At 38.3% G+C, this 22,412-nt stretch overlaps 1 protein-coding gene and 1 long non-coding RNA gene across 2 annotated transcripts; both read right to left on the reverse strand.

The window, feature by feature from the left end:
- Positions 1 to 5,095: 5,095 nt before the first annotated feature.
- LOC120433947 lies at positions 5,096 to 7,807 on the reverse strand. Its single transcript, XR_005608857.1, has 4 exons — positions 7,377 to 7,807; positions 5,829 to 5,882; positions 5,416 to 5,733; positions 5,096 to 5,302 (listed from the first exon to the last, which is right to left on the reverse strand). It is a non-coding gene; the product is annotated as an uncharacterized LOC120433947 (long non-coding RNA).
- A 2,194-nt stretch (positions 7,808 to 10,001) lies between these two features.
- LOC116325084 (urokinase plasminogen activator surface receptor-like) lies at positions 10,002 to 12,673 on the reverse strand. The gene is made up of 5 exons (XM_031745894.2): positions 12,573 to 12,673; positions 12,197 to 12,298; positions 11,945 to 12,112; positions 11,678 to 11,794; positions 10,002 to 10,729 (listed from the first exon to the last, which is right to left on the reverse strand). The coding sequence occupies exons 1-5, from the start codon at positions 12,622 to 12,624 to the stop codon at positions 10,527 to 10,529; spliced, it is 642 nt and encodes a 213-aa protein (XP_031601754.1). The 5' UTR covers positions 12,625 to 12,673; the 3' UTR covers positions 10,002 to 10,526.
- Positions 12,674 to 22,412: the final 9,739 nt, after the last annotated feature.

Below are 22,412 nucleotides of genomic sequence, written 5' to 3' on the forward strand. Positions count from 1 at the left end.
TCTGGGAGCGTCATTATTCGTAAGGAAAGTCACGGTGTCCCCCGCTGTGCGCGTAGGTCACGCATCCGTCTATTTTGTACTTTGAGTCTAAAACCTGCAGATCAAGATGGCGCCAGTGTGTACGGCAGGCCGTCCTCGTCTCTGTTGTCGATCTTTTTTCCTTGATATTTGTTTATTATTTGTTATCTTTCTGGCACTATGCCCCCCAGATGGTTATGCATTAATCACCTATGACCGGGATACTCTGTTAAATCTTCGTTTCCCTCCCTATGCTGGGTTGGATCAAGGTTGGAATTTGGGAGACGCTACCTTTCCACGTATCATCTCTTCCACTGGTTCATACGGTCCCCCTCTCTGCTCCCCGCCTAAGAAGCGCTATAGGAAGCGGGGCAAACGGAGTGGGTTTCGTGTTCGCTTAAAGGCTTACCTTAAAGTATCAGCTGCTGCTAATTCCCTCACCACCGCAGGGATTATACGACTTCCATCCGCTCGGGATCCAACACCCTTCAGGCTGCTCAACCATCGCTGGATCTGTCCGGTCGGTAAACAAGCCTGTCCGGTTTCTCCGGTAATCTCTTTGCCTGTTCGTGTTTGGATTGGGTCCACTAGTGATGGTGTACGGCACAGGCATCTAAGCCAGCTAAGACGTACTTCCGGCAGAGATAAGATGCCGATCTCTCGGATGGCTTTATTAAACGTAAGATCGCTGATGAATAAAACCTTCATCTTAAATGACCTCTTCCTCACCTCTCGACTTGATGCTCTGTTATTGACTGAAACTTGGATTCGTCCTGGTGAGTCCTTTTCCTTTGCAGAGCTACTACCACCGGACTGTGTATTCTTCAGTTCACCGAGGCCCTCGGGAAGAGGTGGAGGCGTGGCCTCCGTTTTTAAAAACAAACTTAAAGTTCGGCAGCTGCCTCTCCTACCTACTCTAGTTTCGAGGTCCAACTATTGGAGCTTGCCGGACCTCCGGCGACTTTATGTGCTGTGATTTATCGACCACCTAAATACAATAGGTCTTTTATTTGTGAATTTGCTGACTTCTTAGGTTCTTTTTTATTGAGTTATGATCAAGCTCTTATCACTGGTGATTTTAACATACATATTTGTTGTGCGGATGACCCCCTAGCCAAGGATTTTCTTGCCCTAATTGACTCTTTTAATCTTACACAGTGGGTCAGGGAACCAACTCATCTTAAAGGCCATACTTTGGATTTGGTCCTCTCATATGCACTGGATATTTCTACTATGGACATTGATAATGCTGGTATTTCTGACCATTTTTGGTCATGTTTGATGTTGAGCTACGTGCAATTGACTTAAATTCTAAAGGCTGTCATCGCCCTGTGCACGTATCATTAATTCTGAGACTATGGCTAACTTCATTACGACCTTCTTAAACTTTGCCCTTTCTGATCCAGACTTCACTGACTTAAACTGTTACACACCTCCATTGGTTGATGATTTTGCCAATGCTATGCTATCCACCAGTTGTGCCATCTTAGATATTGTGGCCCTAAAAGATGAAACGTCCCAGAACTTCTCATCAACCATGGCTAAATGACACTATACGAGCTTTACGTCGTGTCTGCCGTCAATCCGAAAGGAGGTGGAAAAAAGATAGGCTTCAAATATCCTATGACATTCTTTGTAGGAGCCGCTTTCTCTACCAGAACTCCATAAAGGCAGCTAAAGCAGCTTTCCTATCAGACATTATTGAGACTAATAGCCACAACCCCGAATGTTATTCAAAATTTTTAATTCAGTGATAAATCCCTGTCCGGACTCTTTGAGTTCGGCCTCTCAGGCTCTCTGTGAACAATTTCTTAATCATTTTAGTGGGAAAGTTTTATTACTGAAGGCTTCACACTCTCACTCTCTTGTGCTGAATCCCGTTCCGGCTTTAGGATGCATGTCCACCTTTTCTCACTTTGAGCTGCTATCACTCCCCACTCTTAAGGGAATAATTGAAAAACTGAGAAACTCGAATTCTGTGCATGATATCCTTCCATCCCGAATTATCAAGGAAGGTTTTGAGGAAATTGGGCCTTGCATTTTATTCTTAATGAATTTATCATTGTTTGTGGGCTGTGTCCCGACTGCTTTTAAACATGCGGTAGTGCACCCCGTTCTTAAAAAAAGTAATTTTGATCAGAAAGACCCTGCCAATTATAGGCCAATTTCGAAGCTTCCGTTTTTATCAAAAATTTTAGAGAAAGCCGTCTTTCTCCAAATACAGGCTTATTTAGTTGCAAATAATATCACAGACAAATACCAGTCTGGTTTTAAGCCTCACCATAGCACTGAAACGGCCCTGCTAAGAGTCTATAATGATCTTCTTATATTTGCTGACTCTGGTCGCCCTGCCGTTTTAGTTTTACTGGATCTGTCTTCAGCCTTTGACATGGTTGATCATAATATACTCTTGATGAGGCTAGAGCATGTTGTAGGCATCAAGGGTTCTGCCCTTAATTGGTTCAATTCTTACCTCACTGACAGATCCTACTCTGTTGTGATAGGAGGATACTCTTCCTCTGTTGCCCCTCTCTGCTGTGGTGTGCCCCAGGGTCTGTCTTGGGCCCTTTATTATTCTCTTTGTATATGCTACCCTTGGGCTCCATATTTGAAAAATACAATATTTCCTATCACTTTTACGCTGATGACATTCAAATCTACTGTCAACTGACTGATGATTTGTCAGCATCACTGAACTCTCTGTATGATTGCCTGAGTGAGGTTAAAGATTGGCTGTCAGAAAATTCTCTTGTTTTAAATGAGAAAAAAACTGAAGTTATGTTGTTCGACAGCCATATTCCTCGAGACCAGCTTGTTGCCCTGCTGGGGCCCCTAGCTAACTCTCTCTCTGACTCTATGCGTAACCTGGGTGTTTATTTGGATAGCTCCTTTAAGCTCGATAAGCAAGTATCATCTGTAGTTAAATCTGGTTTTTTTTCAACTGCGCCAGATTTCTAAAGCTAAGCATTATATACCACATAGGGACCTGGAAAAACTTATCCACGCTTTTGTGACCTCCAGGTTAGATTATTGTAATTCCCTCTACTGTGGTCTCCCAGCCTTCTCTCTTGAAGGCTGCAACTCGTTCAGAATGCTGCGGCTCGCCTTCTTACTGGAACTAGGAAGTTTGACCCTATTACTCCAGCTCTTGTCGATCTACACTGGTTACCAATCAAATATCGTATTGAGTTTAAAATCTTGTTACTCACGTTTAAAATCCTGAATAACACTGCACCCAGCTACCTCACTGATCTCCTTAATTTGCACACCCCTTGTCGTGCATTAAGATCATCAGATCAATTACTTCTGGCCCAACCTAAGCTTAGACTGAAGACCAGAGGCGATCGTGCCTTTGCTTCAGCTGCACCCAAACTTTGGAATAGCCTCCCTGCTTCTATTCGAGCCTTGGATTCTGTCCAATCCTTTAAATCAAGATTAAAAGCAAATCTGTTTGACTTGGCTTTCCTGACCAGTTAACACCCTTTTAATCTTTTAAATTTTAATCTGTTAAATCTTTTATTAGATTTTATTAAATTTATTATTATTTTTTATTAATTTTACTGCTGTTTTTGTCTTAGCAGATTTTGTATTTACCTAAATCTCCTGGTCTGTTAGTGCCTCTATCCTGTCTGTGCTAGTGCCTGATTTGTACCCTGTTATTGATTTATGTTGACTCTACATGTTACTGTGAAGCACTTTGGTGTGCCTTCGGGTTTTTAAATGTGCTATATAAATAAAATTGTATTGTATTGTATTGTATCCGCTCTCATGCAAGCCAATGCATTGTATCCCATCTCCCGGATTAATGTAAAAACATTTTCAATACCCCAGAATTCGTGGATATCACATCATGAGAATCTGTTTCTGGGTTCACTGCCCCAGTATCTTGTCATAGGCATGGTTAACCATGAGGCTTTTACAGGTCGATATGATTTATGCCCTTTCAATTTCCAGCATAACAATTTAGAGTTTTTGGCTTTGTGTCATGAGAGTAAACAAATACCAGCCAAAGCGTTTCAACCCAATTTTGCTGAGAATCACTCCATCAGAGTTTTACAGCCTGTACACTGCTACCGGGAGGAACCTGAAAGATCTGTCCTTGTGCATTGACAGACAGGAATTTGAACAAGGATATACTCTGTTTGTGTTCAATATGAATCTGTCAGATGACAGCCAGGCCTTGTCACCGATAATAAATGGCAACTTGAGACTTGAAATGCGCTTCAGAGTGCCGCTGCCTCACACAACCACACTGATCGTTTATGCATGTTATGATTCCATTCTCGAGATCAATTCCGAATTGAGTATATCGTCTGGAGGCGGGAAATTCAAAATTTCTCTAATTTCAACGTTATTAAATTTATTTCTAACAATTATAGACGGTTGTGGTGAATTGCTGGCGCAACTCTGCTCTGGATTACCGCCTTGTTGAAAGAAATGATCACGATCATTGTTTGCGGAGCTATGGTTAAGCGGCTCGTTAGCAGACACATTGTTTGGGGAAAAGACTAACGATTGTTGGTGATTAGACTCATTGAAACGGCTTAACGACTGTAGGGGTGGGCTGTGGTTGAGTGGCTCGTTAGTAGATGAATGAACATTGTTTGGGGAAAAGACTAGCGATTGTTGGCTATGAGAATCATTGAAACGATTTTCATTTAACCTGTTTATTTGACTCAATAACTCTAGCGGTATTTGAACCTCATCCTGTATTTCTGCCAAGGCTGCTAAAGCCTAATTAAGCGCTATAAACGGATCGGATGAGGAAATGTTTTGTGTCAGACTCAGTTGAGAATGAACCGCGTCTGACTCTGTTTGGATCTCACTATGCTCCACACCCAAACTTTGAGAGTTATTTTGCAAGACACTTTCACTAGACGCTAATCGGGCTAGAGCTAAATTAAGCATTTCTACAGGGTCATTATTATTGTTGTTGATCACATCAGGTTGCTCACTGCTTTGTGGAGGTGTATTCTGTTAATGAACAGTATTTTGATTTAACCTAGCTAACGCTATTTCTAAAGCAAGAAATGGCTCTGTAATATCATGTTCCTGGTTAACCAGTTTTATTGAGTGACAAGAATATGTAAAAAAAAACACCGTTGTTTGAAAAACAAAGGAAAAAAAAAGCTTTTTTATATGATGAGCGGAATTAATTCAGCGACGAGACATACTGCTCGAAGAGCGATAGAAGCGAGCTGATGCCGTCTGCGCCTTGTCCTTGTGGTCCTTATCCTTGTGGTCCTGCCGGTCGTCCTGTTCCTCCTGAGATGCTTAAGTAGACCTAACAGTTTGAGGGTTGAAACAAACAGTTAGTTATGTTAAATACAAAAGGATAGTTTTTATAAAATGAGAAAAAAAAGAAATAAATAAAAAAGTGAGAACTTAGAGACTGACCGTGTTTCGCTGCGAATTTCGTCTGCCTGAAGCGCTGCTCTGGAGGACCAACCGCGGAGAGCAAATCTTGCCTCTCTCAGGCGGACAGACGAATATTTTTCCCCGAGGGTCACGGGAAAGAAGAAGCGCCGGTGGGTTTGGAGCTGTGGCCGGAAGAAGCGGGACAACCTAGCATTGAGAACAGCTCATGCCTTTCCCAATCGGAAAGACGAATATTCTTCCCTGAGGGTCGCTGGTATGGGGGCGTGATGGGCTGGAGCACTGGTGAAGAAGAACTCGGAGTCCTCGGGAAGAGAGAGTTATCCAAATCCGAGATGTCTAAAAAAAGTTTGATAAAATGAAAAGAGGGTTAATGTTATTTTTTCTTGTACAATTAGCTGTTAAGACGGAGAACAAGAATGAAACAAACCTACCAATTTGATCGAGAGAATCACTGAGAGTAGAGGTGAGCACGCTTATTTCAGAGTCTAAAAAGAAATAACAACAAGTATTAGAAACAGGCAAAACAGTAAAAATGTAAGCATAATATGAACAAGAGTAAGAAAATGGGGTACCTGATGAGGCCATGATTGCTGCTAGAGTATAGTGTACTAAAGTACTTTTAGCTCCGAATGTTAAAGTAGAGCTTATATATATATTTTTTAAAGTGTATTCCAAGTGTTACAAACCCTATTTTGCATGGTTTTTGAAGATGAAAGGTTTGACAGAATGGTTAAAAGGAAAGTGCAAAAAATGTAGTTAGACAGGAAGATTAACACTTACCGATTGATATGCACATAAGGAAAGAGGCGCCGGGGGAAGCGGGGCGAAGTTAGACACGCCTCGGAGGCGGAGTTGGTCTCCAGCGCAAATTTCGAAACGAGGTAAGCAGCATTCGGGAGCTGAGCCGGGGAGTAGGACAATCGCTTTTTCTCTGTGCGCTGGCTCGGTGCGAATAAGAGCGAAGGGAGAACTTAGACTTTGAGCTGAATTTGAGGAAGGGGGATCGTTTGAAGAAAAAAGACTAAGGGTTTTTTCAGGAGTTTTCCCCTGTTTTCGAATATACTAAGGTTTTTGGGTATAGAGGGTTCCCTAAGTTATTCTAGGGATTTTTTTTGTTGTTGTGCGTATTTGGCTAAAATACGGAGGGTTTTTTCAGGAGCTTATTTTTGCCTAAGGGTTGAGTTGGAGCCGCGAGAGTTTTATCGAGTTATTCTAGGGTTTTTGTTGTTGTTGTTGTTGTGCGTTTTTTGGAGAAAGACGGAGGGTTTTTCAGGAGGTTTTTGGTGGGAGCCGCGGTGCGCTTATGTTTGGGGTAGTTTTTCAGGGATCGCGAGCGTTTGTGACTCGGACTTTGATTCTCATTTTCTTTGTTCGGATTAAACAAATGCAAATAAATTGAAATAAAGTTTTCCAACGGGGCATGCAACCTGTATCTCCCGCCATACTGAACGTTCCAAAAGCACAAGTTTAACTAAGCACTTTTACTCTGGTTTAACACATTTTCACACAAATAAGCACGGACCCAGAGACACAAGCACGGGCCCAGACACAGGCGCGGGCCTAGAGACACAAGCACGGGCCCAGACACAGGCGCGCACGAGCGCGCACAGACACACAAGTGCGGGGGCGCGCACGCGCGCACACACGCGCTGACCCACCACCAGATGGCGTTTTTTAACCATAAAAAAGTAAAAACTTTTTAATGGCTTAAAAATAAAAGAATGCTATTTGATATAAAAACTTTATTTTTTAATAATCAAATAATTTATTTTTGGAAACTCAATGAGCAATGAACTACCATATTTTTGGATGAATATCATAATTTTATTAATATCATATTTTTATGAATATCATATTTTTATTACTTCCTTTATTACTTCCTGAGCTCGTGAATAATTTATCGTGGCCACAAATCACTCAGTTTGACATAAGGGGTATAATATCCCTCCTTTGCAGACATCGAGAAAAGCTACACATACCTTGGAATCCCACAGGTAAATGGGGACCCATGAAGAGGCTGCTAGGAAAGCCACAACAATGAAATAACTACAGAGAATAGGGCCTGAGGGGTCAGCTATCCGTGCAGATCCGTCTCCCTTCTCTATTTACTGTGGAGAGCAGAGCAGCGGCTTAAAGGACATCCTCGCCGTACCTGGGTCCATCATGTCCTCCAGAGGCGTGAGCAGTTTGGTGAGTTTCACCATTTGCTCCAGGAGCTGTGCCTGGATGACGGCAGGTTTTAGCGGTACCACCGTCTTTCCCTTGCCCAGTTTGAGGACCTGCTGTCCCGCGTTGGTCCAAGCATCGCCCACCTAGACACCAACTACAGGGGCTCAATCCCACCTGCAGAGCGCCTGTCCATCTGCATGCGGTTAGTAAAAGTGTTTAATACGGTAGTCCTTTATTGATACCTGTGCTAATATATGCTAAACTATCGTTTATACACTGCTAACATGGCTGTGGTATGTTATCAGTGAATGCTGTCAGTGTTTACTGATAGCAAACTGTGGTATGGAGACGACTGTTTATAATATTTGTAATTATACTCGAAAGGTCTCATCAAGTTCTGATTTAATTCGATTTATGCTGTTATCAGTGTTAGCAATGATAGCATGGCTGTGGTGTCTATCAATGTATGCTCTCGGTGTTTGCTGATATCAAACTGTGGTATGAGGACCACTGTTGGTAATCTTTGTAGTGATACTCACTCCTTTTTTTTTTTTTATTTAGACCTGGTTTAATTCTGGTATAGTTGAATATTTGTATGTAATCCCCGCAGCTGTCAGACTCTATGACAGGGGTCACCAGCCTTTCTTAAAACTGAGAGCTAGATAAAATTGTGAACAGTTTGGTTCATCTTTAGTTATATGGTTCTATCTAGCATATTCTATCTTGATAAGCTATGTCTTATCACAGGTTAATTTTTCAAAAATATTAACAATGATTTAAGCAAGGAAAGGCCTACATGTCAACATACAACTCTTTATTTCTATTAATGTCTTTCTTCATTCCTACCTGATTGACATGTCTAGGAATTATGAGTGATTGGCTCACTGTAGGGGTAAAAGTTGCTACCAATCAAATTGTGATATGGTAAAGTTAAAACAAAACACAACTGACTGTTTTATATTATATCTAATATATATCATGTAATTATCCTTATAATTACAAAATGTTTTATGTAAGATTTATGTTTTGTAATTTAAATCTGACATCACAAAAGTATTTTGGAATTTGAATAATGTATTTTGTAACTGCAGTACACATAATACTCATTTTGAACAATTTTGTCCAGGTTCCTTGCCACCGGGGGCTCCTTCAGGACCATCGCGTTCAGTTTCAGAGTCGGTGTGTCCACGGTGTGCCAGATCACCCCCCAGATAGCGACGGCCATCTGGGACTGTCTAGTGGACGACTTCATGGCTGTGCCTTCACCTGGAGACTGGCGGTCCATCACAGAGGGATTCCAGGAACGCTGGAACTTCCCTCTCTGCTGTGGAGCTCTGGATGGGAAGCACGTCCAGACAAAGGCCCCTCGTATATATCACATAGGAGACACACACATTGATATACACTAAATATTTATTTCATTTCTTTTTTTGTGGTGCCCAAATTTATGCACCTGCTTGATTTTGTTTAAACAATTATTGCACACTTTTTGTAAATCCAGTAAACTTCTTTTCACTTCTCAAATATCAATGTGTGAGTATCACTACAAAGATTAACCCACAGTGGTCCTCATACCACATAAGACACCACAGCCATGCTATCATTGCAAACACTGATAACAGCATAAATCGAATTAAATTGGGACTTGATGAGACCTTTCGAGCATCACACCACAGTTTGCTATCAGTAAACAACGACGGCATTCACTGACAGCATAGCACATCCATGTTAGCAGTGTATAAACAGATAGCTTAGCATATATTAGCACAGGTATCAATAAAGGACTACCGTATTAAACACTTTTACTAACCGCAGGCAGATAGACAGGCGCTCTGCAGGTGGGATTGAGCCCCTGTAGTTGGTGTCTTGGCGGGCGATGCTGATACCGACGCGGGACAGCAGGTCCTCAAACTGGGCGAGTGAAAGACGGTGGTACCGCTGAAAGCGGCCGTCGTCCAGGCGCAGCTCCTGGAGCAAATGGTGAAACTCACCAAACTGCTCACGCCTCTGGAGGACCTGATGGACCCAGGTACGGCGAGGACGTCCTTTACGCCGCTGCTCTGCTCTCCACAGTAAATATAGAAGGGAGACTCTCTCTTCAAGTGCTAGATCGACAGCTGCCATCTTGCAAAGATACCGTCTGGCACAACTTCCTCCCACATTCCTCCCACATTTCGGGTTCACGCACATTAAAATTGCATATTTTGACGCGTGATTGATTCGCATTGGACACGCGTTGAGGTGCGAATGTGCACGCGGCAAATTAGGGGTGTCTGGCGCGTTTTTGTTCGCGTCTATCACGTTCAGTGTGAACACACCGTTACTCATAGCTCTTAAAGCTAAGTTTGTGCCATTACTTTAACAGCCAGTTACAGTACGGTTTGGAGGATATGTCAAGGCACACTGTCATTACCAAACACAGACAGGACACCATGTAAATGTTTATTGTTTTTATTTCCTCCTTTTATATTGTATTTTGTTTGGCTTAAGTATGACCACCAGCATGACATGAAAAAAACAAAACAATAAATAAAATTCATATCCATTTCAAACTGATTTTTTTTCTTGTTTTTATTCATTCATTTTTCCTTTTTATGCATTTTATTATTTTATTATTTAGTCTTCATTATTTTCAGAAATTGATACTATTTTTCCTGCTACAAGAATTGCTCCAGTTCCACATTTCACACAAGCCTTTAAAACGCTTAATTCTCTTGATAATTAAAATAAAAAAGAAAATATGAAGAAAGTTTGATATATATTGAGTAAATATTGGTATGTATGCAGATTTTTTTTAATTTGTCTTATATTGATGCCTTTTTATTAAATCTCAGCTTCAGACAGACTCCAGCCTCTTTTATCTAAATTTGGATTTCGTAAGCCCAATCAGGTCTTGAAAAAGGTGTTTTTTCTGAGCCTTTCTGATGCTTCAAAGGTGTTTCATGCCTTTTTATTTTGCTCTAATAGATAATATAGATGAGTCCAAATAGAAGATAGATGAATGTTGTTGTTGTTGTTAGAGCAGTATTACACAAATTGTTATCACAACAGCTGACGTTCCCAAGATTCAAGACAGGGAGACTTGACAGGTTGGACACTGCTGTACAGATGTTTTCAGACATGCAGCCCTTGACTGGAACTGAAGTGCTGATACCTGATGGCACTGTAGATACAAATCATCATTTCAGAATTTAATCTTTATAGAAATTACTTTTTGCCATTTTGCTAAATCAAGAAGAAAGTATTTAAAGATGCTTTAAGCAAAAACCCTCTACAGTAGGTAGGTAATCACAACATTAACCAGCAGGGTGTGTTTTACCAGCTCCCTTATTTCATCAAGAGACTTAGCCTTTTTCCAGGCCAACAAACATTTTTTAATGGGTTGTATTGGCTCAGCACACGATCTTGTGGTACAAATTGGTATTCCATTAAAGTAAAAACACTTGAACAGAACACAGATATTTTTGGACATAAAATCACATGTTGTTTTTACACCCGCTAGTGAAAGCTTTATTTAAATTTCCAAGGTTTTCAACAATTTAAAACATATATTTACAATAAATTCTTTAAAAAAATCTGTTTCAAAATTCTCAAGATGTCCAGATAATGTTTTTCCCTTGTTGCCACTCTTCTAATCCATCTGTTCTATTTGTCATCTCCTGGGAACTTTTTTTTTTTTTACTGATTTTAATTAGAATACAAGTTGACTTTTGCCTGTGTAATACCACTGCTGTGTTTTTATTCTAGTATTAGTGTCAGAAATTGACATTTGTCTTACCTCAGTGAGAGAATAATACCTTACACACCAAAATCTGCTCACTATTTCAAAAAAGTTTCTCACAAAATTCTTGTTCAGTGACAGCAAATTCAGCTGATAAAGCAACTGCTAGATATTTAAGGGATTTTTCAATTTTTTAACAAAAATATTTCAATGAGGCTAATTGTAAAAACATTGCTGAGAGGGAGTATGGTATAGATTATTTTAATTTTCATTAATTATAAAACTTTTTTTTTCGTTGATGTTTCATTTTTCAAATTACAAAAATACAAAATTGTATGAAATATTTCAAGGAAGCAAAACAGGTTTGAAGAGAAGATTTGGTAAACTTACCAAATGCTTGAAAGCAGCGATTCTCTACTCCACTACACTTCACTGTAGAGTTACACTGAGTGGAGCCGGGGTCACATGAAAAACACTTCAGATTGTTCTCGCTCTGATCTGCAGGGACTGAAATAGGAAAGAAAGACAAAATCTTGCTCAAAAACAGAAAACATTACAGTGACTCAGATTTAACAGACCACATCAAGAAGATGGCAGGATTCCATCTGTTATTCAGCTTGTGTTTTCTTTTCATATAGAAACTCTAACTGTACTTGCCAGGCAAAATATTTAAGTTGCAGTCGTTTTTGTTGCAGCATTCAACAGATGCAGCTGCACTCAAAATACCCAGGTTTGCTGAATATGTCTGAGAGCCTAAGACTGGACACGCGAAGTCTGGTGCACAACCCCTGATGATTTGTGGTACCTTAATTCCAGATGATGTCACTGCAGAATCAAAGTGGAGTTTGTTAACATTGATGTAACCTCCCAGTACATGTAAAAAAGTAAAAGATGGAATAAAGAAGAGACCTAGAATAGAAGCTGTCACGCAGGCCTTCTCTATAGTGCACATAACTGGGTTTGTAGTTAAACATGTCACATCTTTGCAGGTTAAACACTGAAGGGCTCCCGCTGTGAAGAAAAAAAGTGAAATTGTGATCACATTTTCATTCACATTCATGAGGATAGCTGGGTTTCACTTTATTGCTTGAAATGCTTTAACGGGTCTTATAATATACAACATACAATAATGGTGAGCAAAAAAAACTCTTTACATAGTGTTTTCAAGCATGATTTGACGTTAGATCCAGTTAATAATTAGTCAGGATAACATTTATATTCCCTTTTAAAAAAATTTACAAACCTTACATGTTTGAAATCTAAATTTAAGAACAAGATGATGTACCTGTTCTGCAGATTGCGCAGAAGAGAGTCAGGGAAAGAATCAGCTTCATCATAATGTGAAGATTTGTTTTCCCAGATAGTGACACTACACATAAATGTATCCATTTATATACTCTACAGAGACTGAAAAACAAAGACAGACATCAGTTTCCCATAAGCTCCTCCTTCAAAAAAGAAAAAAGATTACAGATAAGCCGATGAGGCAGTTTGGCCTACAGTGTTACTGCTACAGTAAGAGATATGACTGGAATTTAATTATTATTATTATCCAGAATGAAGATTAGTTAGTGGTTGTATTGATTAGTGGTTGTAATATTTGTATATTGTTATATGAAAAGTTCTTCAATGTTCTTGCCATTCAATAATTTATATTTAAATATGGATGGTTGTTCTATTTTTACATCTTAGGAAAAAAACAGATGATATTGTGTGATAATAAATGTTTTTCTCCAAAAATGAGTGCTGTAAAACCTCAAAATTGCACTTTCCCTGCTCTCTGAAACATCATTAAAGATAAATCATACATTTATTATTTATTTACTCAGAGAAAATTCATTTAATCAAAGAGGCTGTTTATACATGTTAAACGGATGTGTGATTAAAAATGTATTGTATTGTAGAAAAAGTGTTTCTACAAACATGACACATTAGAAGTCATAGTATGTAAAAGTTAGACACTTGCTTCAGCTGCTGAGACTATTTTTTATTTATCACTAGCACAAACATTTGCTTGCTCTTCTTCAGAAATCCTTCAGATTGTCTTGTTCCAAATGCCACAAATACCTGCTTAGGCTCCAACCACAGCCTCACACCCAGAAAAATACAGCAGGTGTTTTAGAAACAGTTTCTTTGGAACGTCTTTGTTCCGGCATTTTGTCAGTTTTTGTCATTTTGTTAGTTTAAAGCTGGATAAACAACTTACATACATGCAACCTCCACAGTCACTCTTGTTGAGGTTTCACTAATGCTTGAGAGAGTCTTTGCAGTGGAAGAGACAGATTCACTGTGTTCATAAAACCAACTCCAACAATATTTTGAAACAGATTTGCAAAACATCATTTTTTAAGATAGTTATAGTCAAGAAATAATACAAAGACTTTTTCATGTCATGGCTCATGTCCCCCAAAATAGTTTAGATTATGCCACAAATGTGATTTCACAACATGTTATTTGCACATGTATATATATATATGGCCTGTAAATGGTAAATGGCCTGTATTTGTATAGCGCTTTACTAGTCCCTAAGGATCCCAAAGCGCTTTACACATATATATTGCATGTATATAACCCTCTCTGTTGTTTGGCATCAAAATTGCTGCTTTGCCACTCTCTAAACAACGGTAAATACAGCTTTTAATTTTATGTAGCCCCTGACCTGAATGTTTCTGTTAAGTGAAAACTGCAACCACCTTCCACTAATTTTCCAGCTCAGTGGTGGTAATAACAAGTAGCTGTGCATTATATTCCACTGAATTATTGCTTTGCTATTTTTGTTAGTTGGTTGGTTAGGTATTTAAAACTCATGACCACAGCAAAAGTAGAAATTCAGAACCAGGTATTTAGTTCAATTCAATTTTATTAATATAGCACTGAATAACAGCAACAGTTACCTTAAGTTTGGTTATATTGTATGCTAAAGACCCTACAATACACGTTTAAGATCCCACCTCTCCATTCCTTTAGTTATATACTTTTAAATCCCACATCTACCCCGCTATATTTGACTTTTTGTGTGTTCTGTCTTTAATCATAGACTTGAAACACAGGTATCACTATTTAAATGTTTCACTAATGCAGCTGCATTCATAATCCTGAACATAAAACAGGAAATCTTTCGTAGTGTTGCATTTTACTAATCTCATTTAAATAACATATACTGTATGTAGGACAGTTCCTGGTTCAAATGAAACCTGAGACGTGAAAGGCCATACAGGACAAAAGAAAGAAAGGAGTTGTGAGACACAAGCTCTGTTGACTGCTGATATTTTGTTACTGAATCAAAAGTGCAAACAGAAGAAGACCTTGTGGTTCATGAGAAGGCCCTCAGCATGTTAAAATGCCTGCTGTACTGGATTCCAAAAACATATCGCACCCTATAATAACACAATGGATGTTTTGAAGACGATGTCTGGAAACTTGTTTGTTCTAGCATTTCAACACTTTTTATTTAGAGCCAGTTTAACAAGTTTCATACATATAAGTCAAGATCCAGTTACTTTCTGCTGTGGTTCTAATGATTTCAATTGTGCATTCAGGGAGCACTTGCAGTCCAACAACAGATAGGTCTTATATATAAACGATGAAGTAATCATTTCCAAAAGTATTTTATGGAGAATGTTATCCACACTGTAAAATATAACTTGTTGTTTCAACTTAAAAATATCAGGTACAGGGCTGCCTTAAAATTTTAAGTTAAGTCAAGAAATAGAGTTTGTTCTTATAACACAACCAATTGTTATCTTAATGAAAAATCACATGTTGTCTAAACTTTCGTCTTAGTTTAGTTGACTGAGATTTGTTAGTCAGTTCAACTCCTTTAATTGTCATCTTTACTTGGGAAAACCCTTTCAGCTAAATTAAAATAATCTATTGTTTAAACTCTTGTCCTAGTTCAGTTGACTTGGGTTTTTTAGTTAATTCAAATACTTTAGTAGTTCTTTTAACTTAGGAATCTATTTTAGCTTAACTAACATAATTTGATAGCTAAGTTGATTTAAGTTTATTAATTAACTGAGCTCCTTAAGGTAGCTGAGTGAACTTGTAAATCAGTTTCATTTTAATTATCAGAGTTGATTGACTGGATGTAAAGAAAAATGTGTATTAAACATCTTAAGTTTTTTTTTGTTTTTTAAGCTTTCTAACATCCATTTCAGCAAAACTACCTGTTAAGTTTATCTTAGATCTCAGGTTTAAATATCTACATTCCTTTAAATTAATTTTTTGTTGTTTACAGAAAAAAAAATAAAAACCCACAGATTCCATTAAAGTCTATCTGATCATTTCATACAAGTATAGTACATAAGTTTGTTTTAAGAACATGACAAGACAATTACTCATGAGCGCCCAACATTCACCATTTATTGTGCCATCTTAGTCATCTGAGAAACAGAAAAATCAGTGACGTAGCTCATCAGGCTCACAATCCATCAAAACTCAAAGGCTGCTCCCTGTGAAACAATAAATTTGAACTTGGTCTTGAGCCCAGTTTGGGTGAAGATTAAATTCTGACCAATACTCTAGGAGCAGTAGTGATTCTTGTGAAGTAACAACATAAAGTCTGCATTAATGTAATGTATCAACGGGACACTTGCTATTTTAGAAAAGTTATTCTTTACATTTGCAAAATTTTTAAACTTCATTGTGCTCATTCACACCTGTTAGCATAAAACGTGAAATATTAAAATAGTACAAAACCTTTGATAAGTGACAGTAAAGATCAGTTTATAACAACTAAGACATCAAACTCTTGTATTTGTCTTCGTTTACAATTGCAACAAATTCCACAGAACCAATATCTCTGAAAATGAGTGCATGCTTCTGAAACATTTGATAATATGAATATTTCAGAAACATCAGTTTGAGTCTGCTCAATTGCAAAACAAAGGAAAAACTACTGACTTGCATGAGATAAGCATCTGCAGAGTCCACCATTATATTGTTGTTCACATAAGTTTCTTAAACCATGAACAAATGAGTAATTGTCTAATCTGGAATGTAAAGTGTAGTCATTTAGTGACATACAAAAGTGAGAATGAGAACTTGCAAGAATAAAAAAACAAACAGTAAAATAAAAACTGTCCTTAACACTAAGGCAATTGTATGCTGTGAGCATACAATTACAGTTCTGCATGGCTTTCTGCAAGAGTCTGTTTCTTAGACCACGCACTGCCTTCCACCAATGTTCATTAGGATGTTCTGAATGGCTTCAAAGATGTCCTTAAGTTCCTTTGGATAGTGTATGTTGAGGGCAAAAAGAAGGCCCATCAGCATGGAAATGGCACTTGAGACATCCCTCAGATTAGACAGGATTACTGCCGCCTCAAGGACAACCAACACATCGATGATGTCTTCTTCTTTCACCATCGCAATGCCAACTTTCATCCTCTTAGAAAACGTGTCTTCAATACCTGTCGGCTATAAAAGGGTTCAAAGACAAAAAAAAAAAAAAAAAAATTACACAATTACAATTACACAATATCCCTTGTGCTTAACAATTCATGTTTTTCCAAAGAAGAGCCATACTGATGCGTTGGATGATGGTGATTGGCTTTGGGTAACACTTATTAGTTGTTAAAGTTTTTTCAGAATGAGATATGCACCCCCATGTTACAAATCCATTTCTTGCTTTAAACAAAGACCATGTTCATAAATAACTGAGCATGTCTTCAATTGCAGAATTCAAACAAAATTTTCAATTTAAATGGTAAATGGCCTGTATTTGTATAGCGCTTTACTAGTCCCTAAGGACTCCAAAGTGCTTTACACATTCAGTCATTCACACACATGGGTGGATGACTGAATCGTGACTCAAGAGTTGACAGTTCGTCTTATAATCGGAAGGTTGCGGTTCGAGCCCGGCTCCGACAGTTTCAGTCGTTGTGTCCTTGGGCAAGACACTTCACCTGTTGCCTACTGGTGGTGGTCAGAGGGCCTGGTGGTGCCAGTGTCCGCAGCCTCGCCTCTGTCAGTGCGCCCAGGGCGGCTGTGGCTACAATGTAGCTTGCCATCACCAGTGTGTGAATTTAAATCTACTTATGCTAAATATTGGCTGTGCTCTAAACCAAATCTGGCTGAGAATACATGAAATGTGCAAACTGCAGCTACACTACAGGATCAGATTATGGCTCCATAGACAATGCTTCTTTAATCAGTTTATTGATTAAAGTTTATTTTTCCCCCTATATTAACAGCATGAAAAAAGAGCATATAGACATGGCTGAACAGGTTGCATAATTGGCACTGAATATCAACATCCACCTTTACCCAGCTGCCCAATGACTCTCGGCCAGTAACCTTTAATTGCTTACCCAGTCTACACAGTCTCTTTTCCAGGGTCCAGGACATTTCACCAAAGTATTGCCCCCACAGCTGTAGCAGCCACTGCAGGCCCTTAAATATCCTAATATCTCTGCCATTACAATATACAATGTGAGAAATCAAACGTAAAGCTGAAGTGAACAGTACAGGAGCGAAATGTCAAAGACCCTGGTGAAGACATGAATAAACACAAGACACTAATAATATCAATGCTAGCTTGCCAGTTAGTTACTCTGAAACCCAGACCAAATCCAGTGTCAAAGATCTTGTAATAATACATTTGGTGAGGAAAAAGTACACATGTTATCATGTGGCATCTATTGTTTCATAGATGCCACATGTTTCATTAAAATCCACTGTGGTGCTGTCATTATTAAATTTACTAAAAGAAACAATGCTAACCTTCACAGTCTTGAAAGTGTGTGAGGGATCTTCCTTTAGAAAATTAGGTCCTCTGTCCTCTTCCTTTGTGTAGGGCTCTGGTCAAAGAAGTCAAAAACAAAACCAAAACATTTTTTAAACAGTGTTTATAAAGCATGTAGACAGCTCCAAATTCACAGCTTTTTGATGCATAATTCCATCAATATATGATTGTCATTGGAGATTTTGAATCAGGCTTATCAGGACATTCAAGTAGAATATGATATCCAACCTACCACCAATATACATAGATTCTGTAAAAGTTACCACACTAAATGTCCAGTTGTGAAATATGATGACAGACTTTACTTATCAGCTTTCTTTCAATGAGTTCATCAGTTGAACTGGATAACCTAAAACTTAAACAAAGGATTAGATTTCGCAGTTGAACACTTACATCATCACCGAAGCATCTTATGAGCCTAGTTAGCCCTCCTATGCCGCTCTTGATTTTCTACAGCTCCACGAACCTCTCCATAATGGTCAAGCACAGCAAAAGGAACCCTTTCAGGTCAACAGATGTAAGACGGGCAAATTCTGCTTCAACCTGAGCAATAGAAGAAGAGGGGTGGAGAGTACAGGCAGAATAAAAAAGATTCTTTGAGACCCAAATTTAAGCAAACAGTCATCTGAGACCCATTAGAGAAAACACAAACACACAAAAGCAAACAAACAAAAGATGCACTTTACCTGCAGTTCAGCAAACAAGGAAGTTCACAGAACAATAAGCTCTGTCTCGAAATCTTTTAAAGTAGAATGATTGTGAAAATGACTTATGTGATGTAAAACTTTAGTAAACGTGCGATTAAAAAGAACACTGAGTAAAAGGACAAGTAACAATTTCCTTATTCCTCAGACATTTACCTTGTGAGCAATACTGTTTTAGTCCAACTGCCTCATTAAAGTTACACAACAGGCTTTTTACATTAAAGCCAGCAAGTCCATTACATACTCCCTTTTAGATCTGAAATACTGTGCACATTCTGTGTATATGTAGTGGACAGCAATTTACCCAAAAGAGCGCAAAGTTTGCAAGTCCACCTCATTTAAATGACAAAGACAGATGTGATCATCTAGACCTGTGAAAATAAATTAATGACAAACTTGCAGTTATGGATGTTATTACAACCACAAGAACCTAAACAGTCTGCTCCATTGCTTTTGTTAATGAATCATTTGTTGGTAACACGTCTGAATATTTAGTTTATGCCACCTGCATGTGATCATCAATAGTGCCATATTACTTCTTAAGAAGTACCCTGACACTACAATCTTTATATCATTTGTTCTACAGAGCTATTAAGTTACAATATAATCTGTGGTGTTTCCAGTATGACAAAATGCACAAATTGTAACTTACCATTTGACTCCACTGACAAAAATAAATCCCCAGCATCAAGTTTGGCTTCACACACCTAAAATAAGTAAAATAAAAATATATGTTATAATTATATTGTTTTCGCCATTTATTCATGTTTGCTAATTTTCTGACATATAAACAATATTAGTTTTGTTACAATACAGGGAATGCAGTTTAATTAAAAGGTAAATTATGCAAAAAAAAAAAAAAAAAAAAACTTCTGCAGTATACCATGCCAAAACTCAGTGTCTCTGATGCCAATTATTTTATCACTACAGCTCTTTTAGTATGGAAACTCACACAATCTAGTCATACTAGTCACAAGAGTTCAAAAATAAGTTAAAATAGTGAGCTGTTGTTAAGCATAAAGCATTTCAGGGTAACAAATAACTGCACAATAGAATTAAAGCAACAAAAAAACACACTGGAGGACTATCTGATAAAAACTAATATAATGCTGGTTTGTAGACCATATTTTGTCTCAGTCCTCAGTGCACTCTTGCAGCTTAGCATGCAGCAGTTAATAACAACTTAAGTGATTACATAGGGGTAAACAGATGACAACAAGCATCGGAGTCCTGCCAAAAGTTCTTTTGAACCCAGTCAGTTATTGGAAATATTGCCAAAATGAACTTCCACCAAAATACAACAGCCTGTGAACTTGAAAGAAATTTACAAGTACAGAGACAATATGAAATAAGCTTTATTAATTAGCTGAGTTAGCTTGCTAATATCGCAACAGTGGTTGAGTGCAAAACCTTAAAGCTAGCGGCACAATACTTGTGATTTGGTCAGTGCCACATTAAACCCATAAAAAGGCCATGTGTCAGTTTATTAGGTCAAGTTTGGTCATGACACACAAGCTGGACCTTGTCGGCTAAAGTTACATTAGCTAAAGCAAACATTTCGGTAAAAGAGAAAACCCACGTCATGCCATAAATTCAAAACATGTTCCAACTTTTGTAGCTCTCTTTCCTTATAGTTATAACCAATGTTACTCACCTTGAAAGCATATTCCAAAGAAGACGATTAGAAAACGTCCAAGTAAAGTGAGCATGTCGTTAACTGCCAATTCCCCATGATGCACCTCGGTAGCAGTCACGTGAGGCAGTTTTGAATCCTGCTGTGCTCAACTTACCCACATTGTCAAGTTCACATAAGTTTCTGATTTAGCTGGACATGAGTTTTCAAGTTAGGTTTTTTTGGTGTAATTGGGACGTTTTTAACTTGTAATTCTATGTTATAACAACAACTTCAGTCATCTATCGTCAAACTGATATAGAATAATATGTTGAAATAACAAACATCTAGAATTACATTTTACAGTGCAGGAGCTGTAACAGATGTACAGATAGAATAGAAATAATAGACGGATGCTTCATGTTTCATGTTGGATTGTGGCTCTGACATTCATTAATCCTCCACCTCCCTATTTCCATTGCTTGAAGAGAGATGATGTGTTTTAAGGAGCCAAGGTACTTGTAACTGTTGAATCTCCTGATCAGCCTTCTAGGAACTCCACCCCGTCAGTCCAGATCGCCTTCCCTCTCTTTTCACTCTTTGCCCATATGGAAAAGAAATAGAAAAAACTTATAAAAGACTTGCATCAGATGTGGCCTACTTCATGTAGTGAATCATATAAGGCTTATATGATTTACTCATGAAAGTGGCCACTTTCTCATTACTTTCATATATTGTTTTAGTAAATATCCAAAACATACAAGTTTCATTTACATAATTTTTCAAGGGACCTTATATCTGTTTTCACTCTTGTTTGCTTTTCATACAAGTTTCACACAAGACAGATACAAACTTTATAAGATTTATATATATCTTTTCCATATGGTAGGCGTTTTTGTGTCTCTGTCATTACAGGAAAAAGAGCAGATATGAGATCGGACGTGAACGGAGAGAAGACTCGAAGGGAGACAGCAGGACAGCCACATTGCTTCCAGAAGAAGATAGTAATAATAAAATGCGTTATTGTTGGGGTATAAAACTGTATGGCCTGATCCAGGGTCATCCTCTTTGTGAAGACATCTGTTTTCACATAGAGGTCCAGCAACTTGTCATTTCAACAGCTGAAGCAAATTAAATCTTTTTAAAAGACAGATATTTCAGATAAAAAAAGTTGACTTGACTTTTGGAAAAACCGGACAGGACATTTCAAAGCCCACAGTTACTCCCTTTCATTGTTGTCCTTTTGCAGATGTTCTAAAATATTAGAGAGGAAACAGGTGTTTTAAAATTATAATCTAAAATTAAAATGTCTAGCAAAAACAGCTGCAAGAAACAAAAAACGGACTTCATGTAGAAAAACTTTTTTTTTGTATGTAGGTCAGTTTTTGTTTCAAATCAGACATGACACATTAGAAGTCATAATACACAAAGGTAAGGGAGGAGTTGCAAAGAAAAATAGATAAGGTGTGTCAACTGCTGATATTTGTTTTTACAAACAGCTAGCTCTTCATGAGAAGTCTCTCAGTTTACCTTGTTCCAAATACCTGTTGCTTTGGGTTCCAACCACAAATCCCACACCCAAAAGAAATGGCAGGTGTCTTAGAAACAGTATCTTTGGAAGTTGTTTGTTCTGGCACTTTATCAGTTTTTGTTCAAAGCTGAATAAACAACTTAGATACATAAGTGAATGTACAGCCAACCTCCTGCTGTGATTTAAATGGATGGCATTTGGGGACTGTTTGACTTCACGATTGCTGCTTTGCCATTCTGTAAAGCAAGGGTGTCAAACTCCAGGCCTTGAGGGCCGGTGTCCTGTAGGTTTTAGATGTCAACCTGGGTCAGCACACCTGAATCACATGATTAATTCATTACCAGGCCGCTGGAGAACTTCAAGACATGTTGAGGAGGTAATTTAGCAATTTGAATCATCTGTGTTGGATCAAGGCCTGGAGTTGCCTAGTCCTGGCTTAGACCCTTTGCAGATGTAATTGAATTGTTAGAGGTTGAGGTGTCTCTCCTAAAATGATAGTGTTTGAAGAATGCAGCTAAAAGACTAAGAATTAG

This window comes from Oreochromis aureus, linkage group 17 (assembly GCF_013358895.1).
Source record: "Oreochromis aureus strain Israel breed Guangdong linkage group 17, ZZ_aureus, whole genome shotgun sequence".
Classification (NCBI taxonomy): Eukaryota; Metazoa; Chordata; class Actinopteri; order Cichliformes; family Cichlidae; genus Oreochromis; species Oreochromis aureus.